The 20,595-nt window shown below is 39.5% G+C and overlaps 1 protein-coding gene across 2 annotated transcripts in view; it reads right to left on the bottom strand.

Annotated features, from left to right (window-relative positions):
* Window positions 1-2,503: 2,503 nt before the first annotated feature.
* Window positions 2,504-20,595, bottom strand: part of UBE2E3 (ubiquitin conjugating enzyme E2 E3) — a 55,449-nt gene continuing 37,357 nt past the window's right edge. For both annotated transcript variants that reach the window (XM_063162257.1, XM_063162258.1), the window contains exons 4-6: window positions 7,889-8,021; window positions 6,023-6,170; window positions 2,504-5,007 (exon numbers count right to left, since the gene is read on the bottom strand). In XM_063162257.1, the coding sequence (XP_063018327.1) occupies window positions 4,910-5,007; window positions 6,023-6,170; window positions 7,889-8,021 (379 nt within the window). In that variant the 3' untranslated portion in view covers window positions 2,504-4,909. The remainder of the gene's footprint in view (window positions 5,008-6,022; window positions 6,171-7,888; window positions 8,022-20,595) is intronic.

Below are 20,595 nucleotides of genomic sequence, written 5' to 3'. Positions count from 1 at the left end.
AGATCTACATAAAAGGTTAAATTAGCTATTGCTCAGAAAAGAGATCCCAGCCTCTCCCAACAGTTTAATGAAGGCATCAGCTAAGCAATAAAGGTCAAAGAGGCAAAACATTCTTAACGTGCAGGCAAACAGATCAAACCAGAAAACATTGTTCCAGATGAACTTTGAGTTCATATTTTGCATGCAGTGTGGAGCGCTCATTCCTTTAAATTAGCTAGAGCAGAATTACAAAATGTACAGACAAGGGTGACCAGGATCTTCAGAGCATCTTCTATATAAGCCAAGATTAAATAAATGAGGACTTTCCAGGCTGAAGAAAAAGGTTACTAGGAGCTGACAATAATGATGACACATAAAATCATCAGTGGGATCCAGGAGAACAGACTTGGAAACACCATATAAATAGATAAGGCCATCCACATCTCAGCTGTGGAAGAACAATAGCCAGGAGAAGACTCTATGCATTTATATTTATACATGTGGTCCCACCACATCTTAGATCCCTTTAGACGCAGAGCCTGTGGTCCCCATGAAGGGAGAAGATATAGATATGATATATATATATATATATATATTGGTTTTTTCCATACTGTGCCTCTTCTATCTATTCCTGACAGTTTTTATTTTTAAGGATCCCCAAATTGTTGCTAGTATGTTGGATGCCATCTATTCTACCCAGCAACAGAGGAAGTCATAGCTGCCCTCCAGAGACATGCATGCAGAGAGATGGAGAGAGACAAGCTGAAGCAGGCTTCCCTTTAAAATGATTAAAAAAAGAAAAGCCCTGGTGTGCTGCAAATGTTCCAGCCACTATTTTCCAAGTACATGATCTGCTCTCTCATCTAAGCTGAACACTTGAATGTGTCCAACTCTCACTGCAAGGTCAGGCAGCAGTACAGGCAGCTGTGCCCTGCTCCTCCCTTTGGAACCAGTGCTCTATTACATAATCACTCCTGTTGCCCTGGAAGCTGTCTGCAGCCACCTTGAGTCGGTGGTTAGTGAAGGAAAGGGAGTGGGGTTCAGCCTTGGAAGTTACTGTGCAACACAAATGCCAGTGGTGCCACCAAGGAGAAGCTGTGCGTAAAGCAGTGCCAAGTTCTCCAATGCATCTGTTTCCCTGGCTATAGCACAGGCTGCCAAAATACAAAGCTGCTTTATGGCTGAATCAAATTGCACTTCAGTCACACTACTGTCCCTGTCCTCTGCAACTGCTTTAGTCCAGAATTCCTGCACAAGCCTTCCTCCTTTCACATAAATGTACATTGATGATTTTTGCTGAAGAAAATGCAGGCAAGGTGGAATTCACTCTTCAGCCTGGAGTCAGGAGTTCTTCCTTTGGTGCTTCTGCCCACACAGACAAAACCTCAGAGGCAGAAGGCCATGAGCTCTTTGTAGAAGCTGCTGTGGTCTGCAGCTTTCTTCCCTCCAGCACTGAGGGCACTCAGGCAAGGCCCTGGGGAAGCCATGCAGCCAGGGCTGCCCTGTGGCTCAGAACTGCACCCAGCCACTGCAAAGCTCTTCTTCAGCACTGCAGCTTTCCTGTCATGGTGCAGGCAGGTGAGAACACCCATGAGAGGCCACAAATCTGGTTCTCACACATGAAGGTGAAGAAAGGAAGAAGCTTGGTCTCATTTTTAGCAATACCAATGACCAAAAATAAGCTGGTACAGAACAGGAACTGGTGTACCACAAAGCCTGAAAGAGTTTCCTTTTCCCCCAAAGGGTAGGGAGGGAGCAGAGCATGAACCAGATCTGGTGCAGTTGATTTCCTTACAAGGCTGCACTAGCCTGGCCCTTGGCTTGGGCTGCTCTGTGGTCTTGCTTTCTATGACTCTCTCCCCTTCCAGGCTATAGACTTGGAGCAATCACTAGTCAGCATTGATCAGTGAGACTGTCTCCACATCAGGCACACCACACATCACTGAGACACCAAGAACATGTTACTGCAGGAACAACAAGGCTGGTATTTATTAGCCTCTCCATTATGCAAAGTATTTTTATTTTTTAAACACATTTACCCATCCCTTCTCATTTGCTCTGAATGTAGCCACCAGCTCAGCTGAAGAGGGGTTTGCCCCTCTCTGTTCCTCAGGTGTGTCAGAGGCTGGGACTGCTGGTTTCCACACCAGATCATCATGGAACCCAGTCTGGGCAGCTTCCCAGCCAGATGCATGCATTCTCCATTCAAATCCCAAAGACAACAGAAAAAGAAAAGCCCATCCAAAATGGAGAAGAGGGCATGTGCAGTATCTTCAGCTTTACACAAAAATGTAATTTCAGTTCACTGTTTCCCAAATACAGAGCCCAGTGATTGGTGATAATTTTCTGTTCTAGCTTCTTAAAAATGTAAAAGAGGATCAGTGCCATTCTTTGGTAGCATACAGTATTCACCCCAGCACAGCCAGAAAGGAAATAGTTTGAAACAACAGATGCTGTTCACAACCAGTGCTTTGGATCTATTTCCAGCAGGGGTTTCTTCCCTCCCCATGAAAACAGACACACATTCTCATTTAACAACTAATTGATTTATTTAACAATACAAATTTCTTTCTACTGCATGGTTTAGCAGAGAGAACTTGAGAAACAAAATTAGCTTCTTTTCTTTTTCTTTTAAAGTTTAAATGTTTACACAAAAACAACCTTTACTTCAGTAAATATAAAATTTACACACAAAAAAAAAATCTACATTAAAAAAGAACAGAATCATGACAAACCAACAGAAAAAAAAAAAAGAGGATGGGAATTCAGTGTAAAGGATCCAATTGCAAGGAAGGCAAGATGGGGCAACACTAACAAGGCATCCCATTTGTACACCTAGATATCTGAAGCTGGAGGTACGATACAAACCCAAAATACATTAAAATTATAATTAAAACCTGTATTTTTATAGCAGAATATTTTATGATATAAATATCTGTAAATTCTGTAGGCAACACAGTTAGTGCAAGAACTCCATAGTTTGCCCTCCACTGGAAGGTCACTGGAGTGGTGTAGGAGCACCCCGTGGCCCACGAGTGCACTAATGGTCAGCAGGGAGCAGACTTTAGATGTGCAGCCTGGATGTGATAGCCCCTTGTTTCTTTGCCAATCTGTGCTATTTCTCACACATCCAATGACATGACAAGAAATTCTGGTCACCTTCAGCAGTGATTTCCAGCACTTCATCTCCTGGCATTAGTCTGTTACCTGACTTAGGCATGTTCACCTGCCAGATCCTGTTTCTCATTCCCTTTTGCACTTTTTAACCTGAACTCTAAAGCTATCTTGTAGCTACCAAGAGAGATTGGCTTCTAGGTTGAAATATTTGGGATACACAGTTCTTCAAGCCATCTGTAGAAATATTTAAAGTAGGGTGAACAATTCATGGTCAAAGGTTATGTGATACAAAAACAGGGACCTGTATAGTAATGGCTAATTTTAGATCTAAATCTTTAGTATTTTTTGTATTGATTTAATATTTAAACTTAACATTCAGCTTTCATATATTAAATGAGCAGAGCATCTTATGGATGGAAGTGCTATGTTATCTCCAAAAACACCAGGTAGTAAGGGAGACTGTAAAATTTAAAATTAAGTGTAATTTTAAAATCATTTAAAGGAATCAAGTGTATTTTTTTATAATCGATACTGTGACTGGCAAACTATAAAAGCTTAAATTATAAAACTATTAGTGACTCTACCTTTTAAACTGTATGTACTATAAAGCTGTATTTTTGTACTTACAGATGTTACAAAATTTCCAAGGCAGGAGTGAAGGGGGGAAAAGGTAGTCTAAAACACTTTCACAGATTTCATTTTTACTAAGAAAGGTTATTTCCTCCACAACAGTTTTATGTCATATAAATCTGATTAAATTCATTGTACTCCTCTCTTTTCTGGGTAGATGATACAGTGTTCAATCATGCTTTGGAAGACCTTTTTCAATGGATAACTCAGTTCTCTAGGTCAGCAAGTCCAACTTGCTTTACTCAGAAAAAAAAAGCACCAGACTATCTCTAACTTGGCCATCCTCCTGCAAAAAACCTTTGTAGCAAGACTGAGGCAGCCTGTTCTGAGAGCAGGACTGGCCCTGAAGCAACCAGCTACATTAACTTCTGGAGTAAGCATATGAAATGTGATAATTTCAACTTGAGAAAGAGCTGAAAAGTATTAAATTTCATAAAATTTTAGAAATTTCACTTGTTCTGTTAAAAACAAAACAGGGAAAACTTAATCCACAGGTGTGCATTAAATATTTAATAGCAAGCCTTTGCTTATGCATATTAATTTAAAAATTATCCACAGGGATCTGTGATACATTGGCCTTGCCTTGTTACTATAACTAAATTTATTAAAATATTAATTTAAAATAGGAAAACAAAGAAACTACTCCTTGGGGAACATGTTTATTGTGTTTGAGATGATACACTGGGTGCTCTCTGAGCTACAAAGGGAAAAAGGAAATCCTTTCATTACAAACTGACAAAGGTAAAAGTTAAAACAGTTTTCACAACAGCATGTACCACATATTGGAAATAGATCTGGGTTTAATACAAATGACATAATTCCTAGTAATCTACAGCTAACTTTAATAACTTCATACAGATAATGAATTAGGCTAAAATGCACTATAATATTTGGTTGACTTCAGGAACAGTATCCTTAGTACATCACAAAATACATTTTGATATCCCAAAGAAGCAAGACTTGCAAGTAGGCATTTTAAACATAACTAATCTACAGCTACAAACTTCTACTCTTGATAGCATTTACCTTTTTGGGGAGCAGTATCCCAGTCTTCAAAAGGATAAAAGCAGAGTAGAATCAGTATAACATATACACAGAAGTCCGTATTGTAAAGGCTATAAAGATTTGTTGCACACTGCAAAGTTGCCTTCTGCACCTTCACACTGCACAAGTAGTTTGTCATTTATGTTGCATATCTCTTGGTCCACTGTCTGGCTATCCTGTCATGTTCTGCTCTGTTGGTCAGGTACTGAGTGGCTATGCTTCCAACCAGAGGGTCAGCTGCAAAAGGCAGGAGAAAATGCATCAGAATCCATCCCACAAGTAACAGTCCCCAAGATACAACATATTTTAAAACACATCCATTCCAAAATATAGTTTAGACCAGAAATATAGTGGAGCTCTCATCATATAAGACATTACCAAGAAAGCACACATGAACAAAGCACAACAAACAGGAAAAATCTCTTGTGGTTATCTGCATATGAATGAATCTTGCCTCAGGCAGGTGCTCTGCTTTCAGCCCTTTGCCTGCAGGACCCATTCAGCAGTGCTGCCCCTAACAGGCACCCTCCTGTCAGGGCGGTGCACAGGACTAGTGGCAGTTAGAGCGTTCGGGCTGCAGGACACACCGAGGGGAGCCCTTCAGGAGCCACCAAGCCTTTGTACCTAAGAGGCTGATCCATTTCTCCCTCACTGTGACCACGTTCTGTAAATGAACGGTCCCTTAGCACTATTGCTCAGTTCCTGCCCTGACCGCAGGCAGTTAGCATCCATCACCTAATGACACTGGTCACACATTGCTGCTGAGAATCTGTACTGCTTCCATGGAGCTCCTCCCCTCCCCACAGGATCAAGGAAGCCTCTTTGAAACAGGGAGAGTTCTCTCTGAACATCACATCCCTCACATTTGCAAGATTAAGCCTTTCAACTGCTGTCTTAAGAGACTTCCTGCAGCTTCTTCCAACATGCAGGATTTATAACTCAGAAGAATGTTGCTCCTTTCCTGGACTGAACACTCCTTTGCTGGACCTCCTCCAATACAGACCTTCAATGACATCAGCTTATTTTCTCCATCATATCTTGGAAAAAAAGGACTTAGTGGTACTTACTTTCTGCTGTGTCACAGTAGTAAAAATACCATTAAAAGAGGGATCATATCCAATATGGAGTGCTTCACCACAAATTAAAAAAATATTAAATTTTATTTAATCTGCAGGCAATCAAATATACAAATTACATTCCATGGCAACTAAGTCAAATGACAGAGTCTCTCAGTGAACTATCAGCTCCTCACCTGGGTTGCAGTCTGTCAGAAGTGAACAAATAGACAGCAGAACCTTTGAAATAGTCAAAGCAGGGCTCCAGTTGTCTTTCAGGATATCCAGACAGATGACTCCCTGACTGTTGATGTTGCAGTGATAAATTCTGGTGCGGAAAGTAACCTGAAATCACAGCATAAGAGACACAGAGAGTCATTCAGTGCTGCCCAGGGATGGTGCCCCTTGGCTCTGAGCAGCCTGGGGGACTCCCAGTTCTGCAGAGCTTCTGCAGACACAGCTCCTCTCTGCTTGGCTTCCAAACCACAATTGTTTAACAGAAGAGTGACTATTTTCTGTAGCCAGGCCTGCCTTTAACAAATCTACCATGATGAGATTAGGGGCATAAACTGCTTTCACACAGGCTCTCAGGATGGTACCCACAAAAACAAGGACCTACTTTATATATGGTAGCTATTTAATGAACATACCACATGTCAGGAACATTCTAATCACAAATGTAACTTCACTGTCATTTCTGAAGGTAAGGAAGTACACAGAATTTGTCTGCATGTGCAGTATTAGTTGATCTTTTTCTTTCTTTCAAAAGACTAAATACAGACCATGAAAATTAGTCTTGTTAAATTAACAATGAAATCTTTGTCCTTACCCTTCATTAGGCAGAATATAATATACAGCCAAAACAATGCTATTATACTAACTAAATCCATCCTTAAATTATTTCAGACTAATATTGATAGAACATGTGAACATTCTGCACAAATACGAAGTGAGAAAATGTAACTGCTTTAATTACACAAAGCACAAGAACATATGGAAATTTTTCTTTTTCATACTGATGGGGGGGAGTAGAATCCACAATGTATCCTGAAAATTTAAAAACTATCATGCTCTAAAAAAATCTACAAGATTTGAATGAGGAATTTGTCTAAAACTGTGCATCACTTCAGTATAACATTCATAATTCAGAACATACTAAATGCTGGGGGTTAAAGAGAAGTGTGAAATACAGAGTGTATATTCTTTATGTTGCAATCATTCTAGGAATGCAAAAAGGTATTAGATTTATAGTAACATAGTTATAGCCCCCAAAGATGTAAGTTGTAGAATGTTGTGTGGTAAAATGTATTTAGTTATGAGAGTTTTGCAGTGTCTTTTCTGGTGACTTGGTCAAGAGTTGTAATTTGGCAGCAAGGGAGGGGAAAAGGGAATGATCTTTACATTTTTTCATATCCATTAGTAAATTACAATTTATTAGATGTCCATACTATTTCTGAGCAAGGAACTGACATTTTAATTTAAGATTAGTTTAATGTAATAAGAAGAGCTTTTGCTCAAAAACATTATCAAACAAGATTGCTTATTTTAGCACTCGTAAATAGACATTTTAAAATAATGGAAATTCATCACACCTATTTACCCAATTTTAAGACACAACATAATGCTCCAGTTTTCTATGTGAACTTTTTATAGCTTTTTCTTATTTCTTAAAAAGTTACTGATAATATTTAATATGGAATCTGGCTCATAACACGAAAGACTATTATACATATATTTTAGTAGCTAGAATGAGAAGAAGGAAACATAAGAAAGTCTTGTGTTGTCTTCTACTAGAACTAAAATTTCTTGAATCTTACCTGTTGATCAGAATTATCATCTCATTTATCACTTGGTGAAGTTTGGAAATCAGTACTGACTGTGGTAATCAAGAAGTAAATTAGATGGAATTTTTCTGAGACTGCAAGCCAAGATTTTGGACCTTGTAGTTTTCAAGAGACCATAAACAGATCTGATATTCAGAAAGTGATGTGCAGTCACTTGGCTGCAAGCTGTATTCTTCTCACATGAAAAAATTATAAGCACAATAAAAACCTTACCCTTACCTTTGGTGGCTTGAATGGATAGTCAGATGAAAATGTGATATCCAGGAAGAAAACACCTCCTTCATATACAGAACCTGGAGGTCCAAGTATAGTAGATCTCCATTCATAAATGTTATCTCCTTTAGGACCGGCACTGTGTAAAGAAAAAAGGGGAGAGGAAAAGAAAGAGTCAGATGTACCCTTGAGAGAGGCATTTTATGGATTCCTTCAGCATTCATTTTATTGAATAGAAACCATTTGATTATTTTTAACACCTGCCCAATTTCCAGCTGATTTCAGTGGGCTAGGTGTTTTAAACTGGCACAAAAGCTAGGTACTCTGCTGTCCCTCTGGAGAGACAGCAATGAAATAGAATGATCATGCAATACTGGTTTTTCACTGTCCAAAACATATCACCAGATCTATTGTCTTGAGTCATTGCTCTGAACTTCTACGTCACCCTTTTCCACACCACCCTTTCCATGCCATCATATTTGTACACAAAAGGAGTTTTACATCTTGACCATATTCATCTTCTCCAAGCTTTTAGCAGATCACACCTTCATAAAAAATGTGGCTTTCAAGTATATTGATACACATTTATTGCTACTTGTTTCATAGGCTAGAGTGAAATGTGTTACACCTCTGGGCAGCAAAACTAGGGAAGGGCTAGAGAATCAAGTAACAAGGAATTGAGCTTCTTGCAGCAGTCATTCCAAAGCACTGTTTCTTCAGGATATATCTGTGTTATGCCTCTGGGCAATCGGCAATGAGACAACGAGCCAAAAATACTTTCTTTTCAGAATGCATTTCTCACTAGGGAAAGGGTTACTGCATAATTATTATTAAAGTAAAAGTTTGGAAGAATGGATAATGACCCAGCATTTTCTCAACTTCTGAGCTGTCATTAATACTATTATCACACAGTAACCATCTAACCTCCTCACAAAAAACCCTAACCAAACAAAGAACTCCTCCCCCTTGTCCCCCAAAGGAACAACCACCAAAAAAATCAAATCTTTAGCAAGCCTGGATAAAAATTAACCTAACCTTCCACAAAGGGTCCTGAACCCACCCTGCTGAGGGCCAAACTTACTGAACTGACTGCTCTGGAGAACAACAGCACTGAACTCATGCAGACACAATGGCTTGATCACATCAATGCAGATAAGCCAATAACACAGCACTGTGAAAGATCCTTTCAGTTTTCCCCACCTGGGCAGTTTCCCAGGCACCACCTCCATTTCCCAGCCATGCTGAAGCAGCCCCATCCTTCTCCCTCTGTGGTGCCCAGGATCAGGCCCTGAGGACTGTCACACATGAATTGCACATGAAGCGAGGGACAGGGCACGGCACCACACCGCAGCCTGGGAATTTGTGGTTTCTGGAAGTGCTCAACACACAGAGGAAACTCCCAACAAATAAAAGGCTCTTCCTATGCCATGTCACCCCTCGAATTTGTCATACATATGTTTGCAGTCTGTAACACAACATGTTGGACATCCATCCTTACTATGTAGTCAAACATGGAGACACTCATCAGAGACAAGGAATATGAGCAGTCTGCACTACAGATCTGCAATTCCCCACCCCCACCACCAAAATTTAGCTATTTTTACGTTAAGATCATTTTTGAGAAAAAAATGCTAATTTTGATTATGAATTCACTTTCAATTCATAATTTTCCAAGATGCTTTTTATCTTGTAGACATTTCATGTACCAAATGTTGCAGTTCTTTCATAAACAGGACAAAATAATAATGGAATTTGGATGACATCCTATTTATTAAAAACAAAAAAATATTTTATGAAGCTGTAGCTATTTTCCTGTTGCCAAAATGAAAGTAGATAACAATAGAATGCTGGCCCCCAGAGCACAGCTAGGGAAAAAAAAACCCTACAGGTGCTGTCAAAAATAAAGTTTGGGTCTAAAATCTTTGTTTCTGTTTGCAATGCATACATAAAAGTGGAAGGAAAATACTAGATACATTTTAAGGGAAAAAAAAGGGAAATCTAGAAGCAAACAGGTCCATTTTTGGTAATGCAATGAACCATTTGTATCTTCAGTCACTCCAGAAGATAATTTTATTCACGCTCCCTAAAAACCAATTAGTGTAAGAACTGAAAATATTGGGGCAGTAACGACAGCATTTAAAACCCACACAGGCCACTGAAATGTTTCAATTAATTCTGGACATTCATCAAGCTTACAGCTAATTAGTATTGTGCTTGAAAACCAAATTTCTGTGGAGCAAATCAATTTCAGTATAAGATGTCCTAATGACTGTTTTATAGTTGAAAGCAGAGGTTAGTGCTCTTGCTCTGCATGTCAGGTACCTTTCTTTCATACACCCCCAACAGCTGGATGCATTTCACTCAAATTAATGAAATGGATGGATCAAGTCTGTGACATGTTCCAGCCCAATGAATCAGTCACGATTAAGTGCAGCACCAGTCCAGGGTCAAACTCTCTGGTAATCACTTACCAAATCAGAGCTAGGGCATTCATAAGCTGGTAGCCACAAAACACAAAATCTTGATGGAGCAACAGGTCTGAATGACAACTTCAGTGTTTTGGCTACAGAGCATACAAGTGCAGGCCATTGCTAACAGCCTGCTATCCTCCTAAATTAGCTTCAGAAAATTACAGATTCAGTAAAGGCATCAATACTTCCTTCTCAATAAAAAATCCACTTGATTAATTTTTTCACAATATGGGCTAAAAAATCTCAGACAAAATAACAAAGCAATTTAATTGAAATGACAAAATATTATTTGCAGAATTAGGGAGGTTTACTTCATACATTAAAGATGGATTGCTTTTTAAAAATAAATTAGAGTTAACTGGCTGCATCTGCTTCCTAAGCAAATATTCATTATGCCACTTCACTGAGGGATATATACCTGATTCAGACAAGACAAAGGATTTATGACCATGCAGTAGCCAATCTAGTCCACAGAACAGATTAAATTTACAAGTGTGACTTCAGATGGTAAATTTGAAAAGACATGAGGTTAAACTTGAGGGGCCCATGGGTTCACAGCAGGTCTGTCAAACCTAACTCTGCTGAACCCTGGCTCTCAAGTTTTCCAAAGACGAAGCACAGCTTTTCCAGAAGAGTGTTAAGAGCATTCATGTGGATGCAGCAGCATTCACACCAGCAAGAAGCCTGTTAGACTCCCAATGCAGTGGTGACAGAAATCCAAGTTCAGCTTTTGTTACAATCTATTAAATCAAAATGCATTGAAGCTGCCCATATGGAACGAAATGCAGGAGAAGAAACTAGGACAAGAAACTTCCAATCTACAATGATGCTGGTAGCATTTTGCTTTCTGCACTCACTAAATGCACTGCTGTCAACAGCCCTCCTCTAAAACACAAGACTCTAAGTTTGGTGACAGAATGCAACTTCATAGTCCTGAGACTGTGCTAACTGAGAAGAAAAAGGATGAAGGAAAATGTAATTTGGCTAAATTTGATGTTAATGCTGTGTTATGCTTTATTATGATATTGAATATGAGTCTGCAACAGCATATAGCAAACTGGGGGGTGGGTGTGCTTGTTTTTGGAAGCTTCCAACAGTGAAGTGTGACTGACTCTAAAAGCCTTATGAGAAATGTCATTGGTGTCACAGAACTAAAGGTACTGGTCTACACCTCAAAAAAAAAAAAAAAAAACACTGGGGGTGTCTACATGGCACAAGTTTAAGTGGTGGAATATTTTCTCATGTTCTCCTCTCAAAGGCTCCACCCTCAGGTGTGATACCCAGGCCAGCAGAATTATAGAAGGCTGGAAAAGATCTCTACTCATTATTACCAAGGCAGCAGCTAACAAAACAATTGGGGCACCTGGGGTGAGAATAACGTAAGGAAAGACCTCCCTCCCTCCTTCCCAAACATTTATTTCAAAATGAGATTCAGCCAGAGTAAAACTCTGGGAAGTTCTTCATAGACTGCTCAGCCACAATTCTGTCACTATATAATTTTTACAGCAGTGTAAGTGAAGTCAGTGCTTTAAGAGAGGGATAAGATATCTCTTTTGATTTTTCTTATTTCAAATGGAAGTACTAAGTAAAGAAAGAAAAATGCCCTCACGCATGTTTCACAACCTTGTGCTTGAAAAATCCACTTCATAATGGTACAGTATAGTAAAGCTCTGCAAAATCTTCAACCAGCTTTGGAAATTGACTTTTACAAATCCTCTGGAAGAAAGGCACTCAGGATGTTACCAGCACAAAAGACTGTGTTTTAGACACACACACAGCTAAAGCTGTTGAATTATCTAGTTCAGTGTGACACCACGAGATACAAAAGGGGCTGTGACAGATCCCACCAGCATATACAATTCAGGTAAATGTACAGACCCCATCTGTAGGGACTCTGCCTGCTTTACTGTCTCAGCTTCTGAGCTTGATGAACTCATTTCCAGCAGAAGAAAAATGCCCCAGGCTCAAGTAACTTCAACTTATCACAGAGGTGGAGATCCATATTTACCATGCAGGATATCTAGTGTGGATGCTAATGTTTGCCCCTCAGGCTACCCAGACAATCAGGCCAGAGAGAAGAGTGATTACAGCCCCCAGAAAATCTAAATACTCCCTAACACCAACATACTCCATTTCCCTCTGGTGACCTTTCCCCAACAGCATGGGGAGCCTGGCTCCTCAATCAAGCCGCTAAGCTCAGCACTTGAGAAAATCCTCCTCATCCCTCCATGTAGTGAGAAAGTGAGTGAAAACAGAGCTAGACAACCCTATCTAGTAGCACACTACCTTTTTATCCAGCTACAGATACACACTGTCATGCTGTTGGTAATTTAAGACCAAAAAACAATCTCACAAGCAACCAAAGGATCTTTATCTGCTGCAAGCTGTCTGACTTGCTCAGTGAGGCCTAGAGAGAGCACAAACACTTACCAGTAGTTACGTTTTAATGTTGAGCATGGGAATAGAAAATGCTCAAAATACTTTCTTGCTTTGATATTTTCAACATTTTGAAGAAAATTTGTCCATTATCCTTCTTTTTCTTAATTCTCCTTTCCAATTGTGGAGGCAATCTTGTGGATTTGGTTATAGAGTGCAAGAAAGAAAATGAACATTAATTAAAAGGCATATGTTTGTGTGTGGCTTTCAGTTCTACGACCTGTGACAAGCATAGATAACAATTGATGTTTTCTTTATTTTTCAATGCCTTGTTTACAACGCTCTCTGCAGTGCTTATTCTCAGCATTCATATTATCAGTACCAGTGCCTAAGCACTTCTACTTAAAGAATCTGGGTACTACATCATGTAGACACAGAAAACATTTTGTTTTCACTGGCAGGAGCTACAAGTATAGCCCTAATTTAAGGATTACAGCATTTTTCTAAGGTTGGACACATGAGGGCTGTCTATGGCAATGTATCAAAACTGTGCAGAAAACATATTTTGATAAGGTGCTCACTATTATTAAGGTTTATAGGTTATGTGCAATTTTTTACAAAGAAAAAGTTCCAGTCTATTGTGTTCTTTATATAGCTACAAATGTTTTTATTTTACCTGCCACTGAACTACCTGCTACATTTGTTTGCTAGAAAAGGTTATTTACTGCTTCTAGCATATCCACAGAGGCTCTGTGGAATTGAGGATTTAAGGATCTAGTTCAGTGTACAAATCTCTCCTTGTGTCACTTCCCTAAAGTCTATAATGTCCTTATGATTGAAATCTAGAAATCAGCATTAAAAAAAAAAAAAAACAAGAACCTATTTTTACCTCATGGATCCCCTGATAATTCAGCTGGTTGTAAAGCAGTGCAGGACTTGTGCCCAAGGACATGGTTCAATGCAAAACAAGTGCAACTTGAGAGCTTCTCAGAAGCAGCATGGCTACTCCAAGCACAATGCTGGTCCAGCCTAAACTAACTTGGCCAAATCATACACGTTCACAAACCATCCATGGATTATTAGCTTTATGCTTAATCAGGTGTCATTTGCCCTCCTGCAGCCAGAGTAGGGCATGAACTTTAGCTGCTTGCTCTGGCTTAGAAATGCAACCACGGGGCCGTGTTTGGTTCAGGTCACACTGAACCACCAGGGGACCTCAGCCAGTGGAGATCTGCTATTAATCGCCCTGAAGGGAAAGACGTGTTTTACACCACTAGAAGCTCCAGTGCTAAACTTGCCATTACTAGAAGAATATACACTCATGTTACCAAAGGAAGCTAAGTAACAAATAATTTTCTAATTTCATCAAAGCTGTAATATGTAGAAAATGAAAGCAATGTATTTTGGAAAGCTGACAGTATTTCCACTGCCTAAAGCCCCATTAAATTGGTTCATTGAAACAACAGCTTTAGATTACTTTCCTCTTTGTATTCCTGCTAGTTCCTAGGACTTATCTTGCTGTAATTAGAAGTCTGTGCAGGTCCTTTCCATCTTCCAGAACAAACCAAGCCAATTATGGAGGCAGAATTCCTGTAATTTTTCTTTCAAAAAGGCAACTAAATACCAGAACACAGTTTGCTAAATTACAACAGAAATACTTAAATTAAACACATAACAAAACACATCAGATTTTCTATGTCTATGCTCTTGACAGAGGAGTTGCACCCAGGCAATACACAAAAGAGTTTACCAAATGTGAGTTGTTTCTGAACACAGAAATCTCATAGGCATGGAGAAATTTAAAATAAACCAAATGTTCAGCATGAACTAACTTGCAATATGCACAGAAGTACATCTCACTGGAGAAATTATCTCATCTACACTGGAGAAATTATCCATACTACCTAATAAAAACCAGAGCAGGACAGTCAGTAAAGGGAAACATTTCCTGCTACTCTGCCATGTGTTCATAATAACAAAGCTTTAATTTAGCATAAACTAAAAGAACAGATCCCTTTCATCAGTGTTGAAAGACCTGTAGTACTAGTGTCAAAACACTATTTTCTTGCTGTTGATATAAAACTCAATTTGTACTAGGGCCAAATCGTTGAAGAACTTTCGTTGAAGAAATTTATCTAGTGATACACAGTTCCCATTTTTCTTTCACTCAAAATTACTGATGAACCTGGGTTTAGCAAACAAGGAAGATTTTGCTTTTCCTCTGTGAGAGAGGATCCCTCTCAACTTCCTAACACAGAAAACCTCATTTGGGATAAACACGTATTTTGTTTTTCAGTATGTTTAGCCTCCACACTGATTCTAGCCATTCACACTGAAAGAGTCACATGGTACCTGAGAAATTGTGAAGCCTTAGTAAAAGGTGTTCAACCACAAATACAACCAGAAGATGTGTGCTGTGGAGTATGACTGCAATGTACAACTCCCAGATCCCAGACCACCACCTCACCCTCAGGAGATTACATTATTAGTAACTCACTCTGGGGCACCCTCCTATTGCAGATATCAGCCGCCTCCATCCTTCATTGCAAAACCTTCATGTCACAAAGCTAAGTGACACTGAAAAATCCAGCTTAGGACTTCCTCCCAATATTTTCAATAACACTTTTAATGTCAACAAAGAGAAAAACATATTGTTCCCAACATTTCTTATGCACACCCTTCAGATGGTGGAAGAAAGAAGTTAAAACAATTTCACTAAAAGACCTAAGTAAGACTAAAAATACAACTGACTTTAAAAATGTAGTAAACTTACAAATACTCATGCCCAAGAACAAGAAATGGGCAATTTTCAACAGACTAAATCTGCAAGTTAACTAAGCCATTCAAATAAAATCTCCAGCTATCCAGATACACCAAAAACCTAATTATTAGGCAGTTCCAAATGTATTAAATGTGACCAAGGTATTTAAAAAATCTTCTACCTCTCTGCAGATTATGTTTTGTTTTCTAAGGAAGGCATCTTCATTCCAAAAATTGAAAGGAACATCTACAAACAATTTTTCAAGACAGAAAGCACACTGGTGAATACAGAATCACCATCATCTGATAATTCAAGCCCAAAGGCAGACTCTGTGATTAAACTTGTGAACAGCATTAATGTTGTGGAAAAATTTGATTCTAATATCATAAAAGGATAAAGTGCAATTTATAGAACATGATTTATTCAGGTACTTCATGAAGGACCAAGAAAGAGAGAATTGCTGAGAAATCACCTGCACTGAAATGTGTGTGTATCCACCTGTTAAGACAGTGAACACCCAACATGCCTGGTGCTCCCACAGTGAAACCTCCTCCTCCACCTCCAGGATGTCCAGGATTGGGTTTCTCTACCACTTCACAATACCAGAGCTAGAAGTTGCATTTCCCCCTCCTCTAAAAAAATCAGCATTCAACTTCAGCAAAGAAGTTCCAGCTTGCCTCATAGAAGTAAAGACAAAACCAGTCAGTCAGATAATCTTGCCTCCATTTCCACACTGAATAAGAAGCACCTACTTGGCCATTTAGGAGCTCTAATACATGCATATCACTTCTGTACAGAGCTGTTTCATACTAACTTCCTGAAAGTTAACCTGTAGTGAGCACTGAATATTTTCATTCAAAAGAAGTCTGTATTTTCAGTGTCTAAGTCAGTTCTTGGTCCAGTCTCCCTAACCTTCTAGCACAGGCTTTCTCCCAAATGTAATTCCATTATTACCTTTAAATACTTTCTTCCTCTTGTCTCTATCAATTTCCACATCAGACTGTACAGCACAACAAACCAGAAAATGCTATGCCACAGCACCCTGTGTCACATGCCTACCTTGAAGCCATAAAAGTCTGATGCAAATCTCTGTAACTAGAAAAAGGCTGTATTTCTCAAAAAAGAATTGTTCTTTCCCAGTTCATACACCAAGACTTTCTCCACTTTGCATGCAATATGAACACCTTCTACAGTCCAGCCCATTTCCAAACGTGCTTGGGGTCACCATGTGGACTAGCTGAATTGAAAGTAGTTACCTGTTTTGAAGGGGCATGAATCTGATTAGGCAAAACTCGAGAACCTTGTTCAGCACAACAGTTTTATGTTCAGAAGGTTTGTCTTTAGTTATACCTCCACACTGGCCAACAAAATTTCCCACACAGAGGGTTGATTAAATGAGCTTTTCACTTTTTTTTCTTTTTCCACTGAAATGAACACCAGAACTCTGGCTATGAGCTTTAAACTCTGCTTAGAGCAAAATGATGACAAGCTTCACATTCCGTGCAGGGGACAAGTTTATCATTGCTGAAAATTTTTACATATCTAACTTATTATTTGATATGAATTGCTTTGGGGTGCTGAGCAAGTTGAAAAGTAACCAGTGCCTGCTGCCAAGACTCCTGGAAGCAGCAGCTGGCTGCAGACTGGCTCAGATGCCAGCACCAGCACAAGAACTGCTGCAGTGGGGAGGAGGGCAAAAGAGGGAAAAGAGGGGTTGCAGCAGCTCAACCCAAACTGGCTTAACACCTGCTAGAATTATATTCTGCATGTGTAGCTCCAGAGCTACAGCAGGGATAAAGTCAGGGCTCAGGATCCTCTCTCTGACACTGTTCCACAATGTTCATTTAGCATGGGAGCTGGAGAGTGATCCAACATTATGGGCATATGTATCAGGACAGGGCAGGCTCCATTTGGGTTCTGAAACTTTAGCCCAACAATGTCCACTTCACTAGTTAAATAAGAGTGCTTAGAGAGTCTCAAAACAAATCAGCTGAGGATAAGAATCTGCTTCGTGTAATGCAGAACTGGAGACAGATGAAGCAACACTTGGTTCAGAGACTATATAAATGTAATGTGTGGATATAAAGCATTAAAACACTCTGGGAATACCAACTTTAGCTCCAAAAGCAGACCAATTCAAAGGAATATAAAAAGCATCATGCATGCAAATACACATAAATCAATGTCTGATATGAGTTTCTTTTACTCCAAAAAAGAAAAATGTGAAAATAATAATCATTTCAGGGGAAAGAAAGGTCAATAAACATCTGAGTGAAACCAGTCTCACCTAGTAAAATCTGTTTTTTGAAAAGCCAGATCCAGCCCAACTATTGCTTGCTCTACCAGTAATAATTTAATCTTCAAAGCAAATGTTCTCTGTGGATATAACTGTAGTGTTTGGGTTAGCCCTGGGAGCAGGGCTTTGTACTCCTCTCTAAGGGAGCTGCCACTGTTTAGGACAAGCTAGGGAATTTGCAACCCTCATGGAATTCTGCTGTTGAGCTTGGACCACTGGTACCCCTGGACTAAGATATGCTGGAACTCCATTGTAAGAAAAACCACCTTCTCTCACAGCCCAGACTCGAGGCAGCTGTTGGGAAGTGTCATTTTACTGCCTGCAGCAGGATACAGAAGCTCAACCCTGGGCAAATCAAAAGCACATGGACTGCACAGACACTGGGTGCTAAATCCTTCTTTCCAATAGCTCAGGCAGCTGCACTAGTTGTATCACATTCAGCAATTAGATCCTGCTACAACACAGACATGGAATGGCTGTGATCTTAAGAAGAAAAGGCTCACACTGTGTATGGTTTTTATTTGAAGCTATAAGCATGATTTATCAGTGGAGATAATGTCTACTGCAGCAAAATTCATCAGGTTATATACAAATTAAGTATAATCTCTTCCAACATGTCCCAATATTATATATTCATACATAACTCTACTTCCTTCATATTTTCAGTCAGTATAATTTAGTGAACGCCATTAACTACATATTGGCTTACATTTGCAATCTAGGAAAAATAATTTTCTTTCTGATAACAAATCTCAAAAGAACTTTTTCTCTGCTGCAAATGCCTAATTTTTAAGTAGTGCACTGCTATAAAATTAGCTTAAGACAGGCTGTCTGCTTATTGCACTTAATAGACTCAGAGCTGAAAAGACAAACATTTTTACTAGCAGTGAGTGTGCTGGGACTGCCTGCTGATGTTTAGATGGTAAAATATTTGTAAAAAAAAAGGAAGTAGTAAATACATCATTTTGGTTTTACTGCAGACAAGATAAATATTCTGTTTTACACAAAGAAAAATAAACATGACAGGGCAATGACTTGATGAAAGTACCTGCACAGATAAGGGGCAGAACAGGGTACACAAGTAGTCTCCCAAGTCTCTGATAAGTAACCAAAGCACTAGGTCTCAGCAATTCCCATTCAGTGCTTGAAGGTTTATACATCTGAACTTTAGAAACGCCACAAACACTCCTTATCCTTTAACCAGGTGTAGATAAGTGCTCCCAAGAGACAACTTACAAAACTAACTTAAATGGCAAATTTTCTTTCTTGTTTAAATTTTCCTTAATGAAACAAACAAACAAAAAACCAAATAGTAACAACAGCAGTAGTATTAATAACAGCAATAATGATAATAATATCAAAAGGCTCAAGCTCTGGCCTGGCTCTAGGTCCCTTGCACGTGAGCATGCTACCTCACTTCCCTGGAGCAGGTTGCCAGGTGCCAGCTCTGACAGCAGTGCCAAGCCTCTCTGGCATTTTGGGCTGCGCAGGGGAGGAACCAGCCAGTCATGCCCCAGCAACTCCCAGAGGGGGTGCAGCTGCTGGGGAGCACGGCAAGATGCTGTGGGGCAGGCTGGCACATTGGCTCAGGCAGGGACAGCCAGAAAGAACTCTTTGATAGCTTGCTCCCTTTCCCCACTGTGCCAAGCAAATGCCAGAACACAAGACAATACTGCAATGGGAGAAATACTGGACTTTTTTATTGGTAGGAGTTACTTTTCCAAAGGGATAGTCATAGAGTTTTTCATAGCCTGCTGATAATTTGTGTTCACAAAGATCCAGCTTTTCAGAGTTAGGCTTCATCTCACTCCTGTTCTCCCTTCACCAAGCAGCAGCTTTCACAGGGCAGGACTCCATAAAAACTGGAAGCTAATTACCAGATGTCTTGGAAATCTTTCCAATCTGCACAGCTTCATCCAGTTTCCAATGCTTAGCATTAGCCCTTTTGGAACCTCCTCATCCTTATTTTGTGTAACAAATTTTCAACAAGGCAGGAGTTCTTTGTTCTCTCCTAATAAAACAACCTAAAATGTTAACACTTCAGCATGAAACTAATGAACTAAATGCACTTTTCTGGAGATCTGAGCAGATGTATGGGCATTTCCAAACTTATGTGAAAACATTAATTCTGGAAGAAGTCCTCTAGGCTGTGTTTTTAAAATAACTTCAGAACTACAAAAATTAATACAAACAACAGTTGTAAATTATCTGTGTTTTGCCAAGCATATGGCCACTCAAGTGCTGCACTTCTTGAGAATAACCTAAAATAAAATCTTATAGGAGGATGAAAAGAGAACCAAGGACCAAGTCAGACATTTACTTAGATGCAACAGCTTTGTCCACAACATTTTACTCCAAGTAAATGCTAGTGGCAATGCAAGATATATACTCTGCAGAGCACTGAGCATACAAGTCTACAATTTACAAGGATGAAAATTATTTTTAAATGTCTTCTCTTGGGGTATACAGTGAAAAAGATGAAGAGTTGGTTGAGTATGAGTTCCTGCGGTACTGCTGACACAGGAGACTGTCACTTTGATACAACCTATTTCACAGGGATACTTATGAAGTAACTGGATGGACTCAGTACAAAGTGGGAATATAGACCCCAGTATAGACCCCATGCACATGAATCCTCCAGCTGGAATGATTGGGAGGGCTTTGAAACACCATAGAAAGCAGCTGGCAGCATCTCTGTATGTGCAGCTGGTTGCAAAGCAAATGTCTGACCATGCTCTCGCTGTGCTGTGGAAGGGGATGTAGTAGGAAATGTAGCCTTTGCCCAGAGCTAAGAGGAATGGGTGACATA

Source organism: Melospiza melodia, chromosome 8, assembly GCF_035770615.1.
Source record: "Melospiza melodia melodia isolate bMelMel2 chromosome 8, bMelMel2.pri, whole genome shotgun sequence".
NCBI lineage: Eukaryota > Metazoa > Chordata > Aves > Passeriformes > Passerellidae > Melospiza > Melospiza melodia.
The sequence above is the reverse complement of the archived record's forward strand: the minus strand, read 5'-3'. Positions and strand labels throughout refer to the sequence as shown.